The following is a 9,132-nucleotide window of genomic DNA, read 5'->3' as shown; positions in this document are numbered from 1 at the left end:
CCACTCCCCCCTCCGACCCCCCACCCCCCAGGCTGGTGGGTTTGGGGGGCGCACACTTAGCCAGTGGCTCCAGCGTTTGCCTTTCCTTTTCTTCCCTGCCTCCTCTTTTTCTCTTTCTTTCTTTCTTTCTTTCTTTCTTTCTTTCTTCCTTCCTTTCTTTCTTTCTTCCTTTCTATCTAAGTAGAGTGGAATTCTTTATTTTATTTTATTTATTTATTTTTTTACAGAGAGGAAGGGAGAGGGATAGAGTTAGAAACATTGATGAGAGAGATACATCGATCAGCTGCCTCCTGCACACTGCTGGGGATGTGGCTGCAACAAAGGTACATGCCCTTGACTGGAATTGAACCTGGGACCCTTCAGTCTGCAGACCCACGCTCTATCCACTGAGCCAAACCAGTCAGGGCCCTTTCTTTCTTTTTGATTCGAGCTGGCCTCATCCAGCACCGTGACTCACTGGCCTCCCACTCCCTTGCAGGAAGGACCACTCCCTTAATCACTAGGCCCTCGAGACAATGAGGTTCTGATCAGCATCAATTAATCTTAAGAACAAAGCCTGGGGTCCGTTCACCCAGAGTCAGAGTTTTGGTCAAACTAGAGATAGCATCCAGGCCCCAGTTACGTTTCAGCTCCAGGCCCAGAAAAGACAACACGATGCCATGGCTGAATGGACCAGGTGATCTGATCGACTACCCTACCCGACCCCCACCAGTTAGCAGAGACCAGACCCTGACCACCACCCTTCCTCTCCAAGACTGATGATTCCCCCTACATAACCTACCCCTGGAAACCGTAGGGAGCATTCTCTGACCTGTCCGTGTGGGCCATTTCTAAAAATAGTCTGGTGCCCAGCCGGTGTGGCTCAGTGGTTGAGCATCACTCTATGAACCAGGAGGTCACAGCTCAATTCACAGTTAGGGCACATGCCTGGGTTGCAGGCTTGATCATCCAGTAGGGGGCGTGCAGGAGGCAGCAGATCAATGATTCTCATCATTGATGTTTCTATCTCTCCCTCTCTCTTCTCCCACCAGTTAGCAGAGACCAGACCCTGACCACCACCCTTCCTCTCCAAGACTGATGATTCCCCCTACATAACCTACCCCTGAAAACCGTAGGGAGCATTCTCTGACCTGTCCGTGGGTGTGGGCCATTTCTAAAAATAGTCTGGTGCCCAGCCGGTGTGGCTCAGTGGTTGAGCATCACTCTATGAACCAGGAGGTCACAGCTCAATTCACAGTTAGGGCACATGCCTGGGTTGCAGGCTTGATCATCCAGTAGGGGGCGTGCAGGAGGCAGCAGATCAATGATTCTCATCATTGATGTTTCTATCTCTCCCTCTCTCTTCTTCTCTGAAATTAATTAAAAAATATATTTTTAAAAAGTCAGGGAACACCGTTTCTCCTTAACAGCACAGGAAGGCTGATCCTTGAACTCTTTTTAGGCTATCGACAGACCTATTGGGCCAGGCCCTGAGGCCCTGGATCTGCAGCCAGCTTGGAGAGGGAGTTTTATTCATTTAAATCCTCAGCAGGGGGTATGTTTTTATGAGGAAGGGAGGGAGGGGGAGAGAAATGGAAACATCAGAGAAACATTGATGTGAGAGAGAAATATTAATCAGTTGCCTCCCATACTTGCCCCAACCCGGGATCAATCATGCAACCTAGGTATGTGCCCTGACCTAGAATTGAACCCACACCTTTTATTGTGCAGGACAACACTCCAACCCACTGAGCCACCTGACCAGGGCCCGAGAGGGAATTTTTTAGCTCAGTAAATGAAGGTGGACACGGGGTCAGAACAGAGAACGGGACAGAAGTTTCTGCTCTCCCACTTCAGAACAATTGACGTCAGGGTACTTGGGAAGAGGGACTGGGCCATTGACGGGGCAGTAAAATATTTTCCTTATCCACCTTATGCATTCTGTCACCTAGAGATGGCCCAAGGAAAGGACACGGGGACAAGGTCTGGATGCTGTTGAAGGAACTGGACAAAAGTCACTCCTTCACCCCACTTCACACCCTTCAGCTACCATGTGATTGCTTTTTGCTGACCAGCTGCCTGGTCAGATCCTCCCCCCACACGTTTGCCCCCCAATGCCTCAATCCTTGTGTTTCGCGTCTGCTCAGAGGTATCAAGGCAGCCAAGGACCCTTGTTGGGGAAGTACCAGCCTTTTTCTTGTTCGTTTTACTTTCTTTAGCTTTTTTCTTTCTTTAGTTTTTTTTCTGACTTCGCTCAAATCTTCCTGTACCACATTGGACCTCATGGATCTCTGATACTGAGAACTGAATTTCCTCCAGCGGCTGTTCATGTACGTCACGGTGCTTTAACAATGAAAAGGCCTATGAGAAGAGCATGGGAAAGGAAGTCCCCAAATAACTACCCACTTAGGTGGAGAAAGAGCTGGGCCAGTACCTAGGGAAGCGCACTTCCGTGAACCTACCCAGAGAGAATGTTCTGGGGGGACCTAGAAGTTGTGTGTGAAAGCAGAAGTCCAGTGGGCCCTCTTGTGCTCTCAGAGAGGGGCGAGTTTCCTCTGGGTGAACAGCCGTGTCTGCTTGGTTCCTTCCTCAGATGTTGCTGTGCAATAAGGTAATCACTCAGCACATGGAGCTTGTCAACACAAGACACCTTCAGACCCGTGAAGAATTATTTTAGTTCATCTGAGCCAAAGCAGTAGACAATTGCTGGGAAGCAAAATCTGAACGGATTGAGATAATGCTCTGGAGAATGGCAGCTTTGTACTTTATTTTACACATTACAATCAAAAGAGGAGAGGCAAGTGGGCTACATGAAATCCATTGGTGATAGATCGGGGAGGCGGAGAAGCAAGCAAAGCGGGGAAACCTCTGGGATTGAATTGTACCTCTTTTCTTAGGCGGGTACAGGATGTAAAAGACAGTCAACAATGAACTCAATAATAATGAGGGGACTGGTGGCCGCCGAAGAGCAGGGCCTGTGCTTTGAGGGGATCCGGAAAAAGGAAAATTACTTTGACATTCCAATATGTTGTTATAGATGCAAAAAGACAATAGACAGGCTCAGTTAAGGTAAAGATTGATCTACGTCAGGGAAGATCCCAGCCTAGGTAGGACATGACAAACTGCTTTTAGTTAAAAAGTTTTCATTTCAGACCATCCTTTGTGGTTACTTTAGGTCTCTGAGTTTGCAAGGCTGCCATGCGGGCCTCTCCTGAGGTTAGCATGCGGCCCCTTTTGGTCCACAAAGCTTATTAAATTCAAAGTAAGTTCAAAAATAAAAATCCAGTCTTCAGTCTCAGTAGCCACATCTCAGAGCTCAGCAGCCACATGGCTGTCACGTTAGAACAAATATAGAACATTCGCATCATCATAGAGCGTTCTATGGGGCAAGTGCTGGATTTGAGGTATGTGGGTAACAGGACGGGATGCATGTGTTCTGGCTTTTCAAGGCTCTACTCTCCTGCAGACCTAAGTATGTTATCTAATCCCCTCCCCCCGCCTCCCACCCCACCTAGGACCCCTCAGGTAACGCTAGCCAGGATGTATGTATACACAAACAAGAGAGCTCTTCATCCTTTGTCTGCCCTCTGGCTTGCTCTTGTTCTCCGCCACCTCTCTAGTCCCTGGAGAACCAGCTGCAGAAAAAACTTTTCCATCAACTTTGACCTAGTTTCCTGGTCTCGGATTTGAAAAAGGGCAGAGCCACTAAATTCTTGAATAGGCAGGAAAAGGAGGCTGGGGTGAAAGTAAAGGCTATCAAGAGCTAGAGACTTTGACACCTGGGTAAGGAAAAACACAGAGAGCCGGGAAAGAGCCACGGAGAATGAAAAACAGACACAGGCACACAAAGACCAGAGCGAAAAGGAATCTTTTCAATTTCACTTTCTGTTCCATTCACACGGATTTTATGAATTTCCAGGAATCCGAGGTTTGGAATTAGCATGTGCAAGTCCACAGAAAAGCCGAACCCCAAATAACGGCCAGGACTAGATCTGCCTACAAAGGTTTAAATGAGCCAGAAATTGGAAGTACATTAAGGCCTGCCATTTCAGGGTTTCCATCCGAGTCACCCCTTTAGGAATAATAAAAATCATTTCAATTAGAGGTGCAATTACGTGGTGTCAATCTATTGTTATTACCCTATGAGGGAGAAATAGGAACTGCTGAAGCATAACATATCCTAAGGGATGAGGGTGGAGTTGAGTATTCAGCAAACATTTACTATTATGATTATATGCTTGGAAAGGTACAAACTGCAGAGATAAAACATGGGAGCAGCCTGCAAAGAATTTAAGGCCTGGCCGGGTAGCTCAGTTGGTTAGAGCACTTTCCCAAGGTTGTGGGTTCGATCCCAGGTCAGGGCACATACAAGAATCAACCAATGAGCTCTGGCCAGTGTAGCTCAGTTGGCTGAGTGTTGTCCCGTGCACCAAAAGGTCGCTGGTTCGACTCCAGTCAGGGCACATGCCTGGGTTTTGGGGGCTTGATTCCTGGTAGGGGACAAGCAGGAGGCAGCTGTTTGGTGCTTCTCTCTCACATTGATGTTTCTCTCTTCCTCTCCCTTCTGCTCTGTCTCTGAAATAAACCTAAAAAAAAAAGCAAGAGCCCTAGCTGGTTTGGCTCAGTGGATTGAGCATCGGCCCGTGGACTAGAGCCCCAGGTTTGATTTCCAGTCAAGGGCACATGCCTGGGTTGTGGGCTCGATGCAGGAGGCAGCTGATTGGGGATTGATTCTCTCTCATCATTGATGTTTCTATCTACCTCTCCCTTCCTCTCTGAAATCAATAAAAATATATTTTAAAAAATACATGAAAACAACAAAAAACCCATTCACTTAAAAAAAATCGACCAATAAGTGCATAAATGGAATTGATGTTTCTCTCCTTTCCTCTAAAAATCAATTTTAAAAAAGAATATTCATAACTAAATCCTTAAGTCCTGAATAATTATTTTGTCTTTATATAAACCAGGTATAAACTGGGGAGAAACCATGAAGCCAAATGATAAAATCTGGAACTGTAAACCTTTCCTACCAATTCCCCTCACAAACCTCATTTTCTTGTTTTTTAAAAGCTCATTAAAAAAAAAAAAAAGAGCTCATGCACTCCAAAACTGAAGAACTTCAGTAATGACTAACTATAAATGTAGAAAACTAGCTTAGATCATCAGAAGATCCCAGCTAGTTCCTTACTGAATTGGAAAAGACCAAATATAGCTCAAATGTCTTCCCTCTCCAGCTCTCCAACCCCCATTCTGTATTCATTAGGGTCGATGGGTAATAATGTGAGGGTTTTCAAGGATGAACTCTGAAGTAGGAGAAACGCTCCTTTAGGCACACTTTTAAAAAAGTTTACTTATTATTTATTGAGAGACATTGATTTGTTGTTCCACTCATTTATGCATTAATTGGTTGAATCTTGTACATTCCCTGACGGGGGATTGAACCCACAACCACGGCACACTGGGATGACATTCTAACCAACTGAGCTACCCGGCCAGGGGAGGCACACTTTCTAATAACTTCTCCAATACCATCTCACAGACAAGAAAACAGTTTTTGCCATTAAAAAACTTTATTTATTTTTTACAAAGAATATCCCCTACATGGGGTGAAAATATATCTGGTTAAGTACAAAATATAGTTTTTTTAATCATACAAAAAGATACACAATTAAAAAAACATTAAACCACCTTCAGTCCACGTGCTTTCTCAGAAAAGGGCGGAGCTCAGTGCTCTGACAGGGGATGGGGGAACAAAGTGCTAAAGGCTGCAGTGAGAGGGGCTGTCAGCATCCCCCGCCGCCCAACCCTGGAGAGGGGAGCCCGGGGCTTTTGTGGAGATCTGCCCCTCGGGTTTCTCATGTCAACGTCCGGAGGCTCTGATCAGGGCTGGGCATCCCCATCTAGCCTCTGCTTGGTGAGGAGAGGTCACCGTGGGCAAGGCTGGAGGCAGCAATCCCTCTCAGACAGCTGGAGTGTCAGAATTACAGAATTCTGTACACTGGGACAAAGTCTCAACAGTCACGAGCAACTTCTTTGTCCTTGTGCTTATATCTAGAGACGTAGTAGACCAGTTTCAGCTTACGTTTTGAGATAGAAAAGAGTAACATGACAGGAACTAAAGTGCTAAACACATCACCTCAGAATCAATCCCGAGGAGTCACATGAAAGGAAAAACACGTTCTCCCATATAAAGACGTTTGCAACAGAACACAGTGCAATAGGCTCTGAGAATGGCTTAGAAGACCTTCGGTGGGGCGTCGCTATTAATGCTTTCTGCCAGGTGGAATACATTCTAAGCAAAGACCACCTTAGAGCTTCTTCCCTTTGGTTCACACAGCTCTCCCCAGTCCAGACCCAAGCAGCTCTGGAGAGCTTTTATTTTTGTCTGTAAGTTTACAAAGGGCAAGGATGGTTTTAAGAACCTCCTTTTCCCAAAGTTTTGAAGAGGATTTTCCCCCCCTTTCCATTTTCCCAGTTTGCTACATGGATTCTGCTCCACATGATACAGATGTTCATGATCTGGTATCATTATAGCGATCTATGTATATATTCCCCTGTAAAAAAATCTTGGGAAGACCATGCCAGGAGGCCATTCAAAACTACTCAATATGCCTCAATTTTCAAGGCGATCTCAGAAAATGGGATGGGCCTATGGTTTTAAACCCATCTAGCAAACACCCCGACATCACAACATCTTGGCTGGCTGAGGATGGGTGTGCATCCTTTAAGGCCCAGGAGACTAGACTGCCTGCTGGTCACCTCCTACGCTGGGGAGTCAGAGGTTGGGGTGGACCACCCCCACTGTAGAGACTGTTGAGTCTCTGAAAAAGGAAGAGTCCAGGAAGAGGCGGAAAGAAACAAGTAGATACAGCTGCTTCTTCTCTGCCACATGCTCACTGCACATTGTTGTTGAGGATGCAGGGGTCCACCTGGGAGGAAGAACGAAAACATTTTAGTTCCGGTAAAAACTAAAAGAAACCCCCCCTTTTAGGAATCCTCCAACTCAACTTCCTATAGGAAGTTTGGAACAAATGCAGTGGACAAATGACAATTCTCACCTCCGTGTAGGTGGGTGGTGGGATGAACTTGAACTCAGGTGCATACATAAAAATAGGGCTGTCTTGAGAGCCATCTGTGTCGTCAAGCAGAGGAGTGGTGGGGCTCTCCAGCCTGTGGTCTTCAGGAATGATATCCATATAGCAAGGAGGAGCTGGACAGAGAGAGGTTGGGGATGAGAAACCTGGCCCAGACATGGCCGACCGTCCCAATTTTACACACCCAAGCAGGCCCTAGGCTAAGACATAGGGTCTGGCTCACCTTCTGGGGTATCAGGGAGGTTGAGATCTACCCAACTCATCTCGGAGCTGGTCTGGCTGGCCATGCTGGACGTGCGGCTGCTCAGACCCGACCTGCTGCCAATCACCAGGGGTAGGTCCAGAATGACCTTCTTGGAGCCAGGAACGCTAACGTAGATCTAGAAAGGAAGTTGGCAGTTTGTGAGACTGGAGGTCTGGAGAAAACACCGCTGATGTTCCGACAGATGAACAATCGTTCTCTCCAGTCCCACCCCCAGACTCACCAGCAGGAAATATTCAACGCGGAGGATGTTGCAGCCCAAGATGGAAGGCCTGATCTTCTGCACCCGGAGGCTCTTGCCACGCCATGATGCGCAGGTTCCCGAGATGATGTGATTGCCCCTGACAGACGACAGCTTCTGCGTCAGCACCTTGGTCTGGCCGTTGGCCAGGTAAGTGTGGCGGGCCACGATGGCAGCTTTGGGAACCACGATTCGGGAGCATGTGTTTTCAAAGTCGGCATGGATGGAAATCTCGTCACCTAGCAACAAGAAAGATGAAGCTGATGCTAAGTACAGTTGATGACTTTCCTTCTGCCCCTGCCCTGCCCTGCCCTCACCTCCAAAACCCACAGTTTCTATTTTGTCAGGACTTAGGCTCTTACCTTCACAAAATCCTTTTCTGTCGATTCGGGCAGAGACAGACACCCGCCCATCAGGAATGAACATGCAGGACACTTTCTTCTCCTTTTTAGCAGACACGGGAGCCTATGGAGAAGAGAGGAGGTTGATTTGAGACTTTCTGGAGACACTTTCTCTGCTTTTTTTTTTTTTTAAGAATATGTTTTTAGGAAGAAAGGAAGAGAGAAGCATATATCGGTTGCCTCCAAAATTCTCCCTGACCTCGCCCTGACTGGGGATTGAACCTGAGACCCTTCGATGCACTGGGTGACCCTCCAATTAACTGAACCACACCAGCGCTAGGCTCTACCCTTCTCTTTACTTTCCACCCCTTCCCTAGAGCAGGCAGCTTTCCCTCCCACCTTGATGATTTAGAACTTGAAACACTTAGGTGTTTCAATCTAATCCCCAAGGCATGTGACTTATCATCCCTGAGACCCAAGAGAATAGAATCTTAAACTGAACCTCACCATCAGATCAGGGGTATTGATATCCACTAGATCCACCACTTCAAAGCTTTTCTTTGTTTCTTGCGTTGGCTGGCTGGGGCGATCAAGGAAAGCCTTTACCCAGTAGTCTACATGCCCGTATTTTCCTTTGAAGGATGTTCCCAGAGGCCTGTGTCAAGAAAAAGGAAACAATTTAAAAACACTCTCCAGGATCAAATGAGGGGAAGATCTTGAGATAGAAAAGTCCAAAGATGCACCTGGCTGATACCTACCCCTGAGGAAGCTCAAAGCCAAACTTGTACTCATATTTGTTTCCAGGTCTCATGATAACCATCTCATTCTCACCTGCAGGGAGAGAAAGGCGATACCCATTAGGTTTCTTGTTACACTTAGAACGCATCTGTGTGATAAGAATTCTGGGCAGCACGCAGGATCTACTGTAGCACCCCCATCTCCATCCCTTACGTTCTTCACTGAGAAAATCTGATGCATTTTGTTGGGCAAAAACTTGCAACGTTTAAAATTAAGCCGCTACCGTCTCAAACAGCTGAGTAACGTATGCATACCAAAAAAAAAAAAAAATCTTTAAATAGCTAAGGCAAAATCCCGCAGGATCACTCTAAGAAAATAGGACCAATGGACCTTTTTTGATGGGAGAAGGGGTTGCAAATTTAAAACTTCAAATATAGGGACACAACACAAACGGCTCAACCGGAGCAACTTAGA

At 46.6% G+C, this 9,132-nt stretch overlaps 1 protein-coding gene across 1 annotated transcript in view; it reads right to left on the bottom strand.

Annotated features, from left to right (window-relative positions):
* Nucleotides 1-5,533: 5,533 nt before the first annotated feature.
* TXNIP (thioredoxin interacting protein) overlaps nucleotides 5,534-9,132 on the bottom strand; it is a 4,373-nt gene continuing 774 nt past the window's right edge. Inside the window, exons 2-8 of the mRNA XM_006764154.2 lie at nucleotides 8,679-8,798; nucleotides 8,428-8,575; nucleotides 7,942-8,044; nucleotides 7,562-7,818; nucleotides 7,300-7,456; nucleotides 7,041-7,192; nucleotides 5,534-6,911 (exon numbers count right to left, since the gene is read on the bottom strand). Coding sequence (XP_006764217.1) covers nucleotides 6,876-6,911; nucleotides 7,041-7,192; nucleotides 7,300-7,456; nucleotides 7,562-7,818; nucleotides 7,942-8,044; nucleotides 8,428-8,575; nucleotides 8,679-8,798 — 973 coding nt within the window. The 3' untranslated portion in view covers nucleotides 5,534-6,875. The remainder of the gene's footprint in view (nucleotides 6,912-7,040; nucleotides 7,193-7,299; nucleotides 7,457-7,561; nucleotides 7,819-7,941; nucleotides 8,045-8,427; nucleotides 8,576-8,678; nucleotides 8,799-9,132) is intronic.

The sequence above is a fragment of the Myotis davidii genome, unplaced genomic scaffold, assembly GCF_000327345.1.
Source record: "Myotis davidii unplaced genomic scaffold, ASM32734v1 scaffold401, whole genome shotgun sequence".
Classification (NCBI taxonomy): Eukaryota; Metazoa; Chordata; class Mammalia; order Chiroptera; family Vespertilionidae; genus Myotis; species Myotis davidii.
This window is presented reverse-complemented; position numbering and strand designations above follow the sequence as displayed.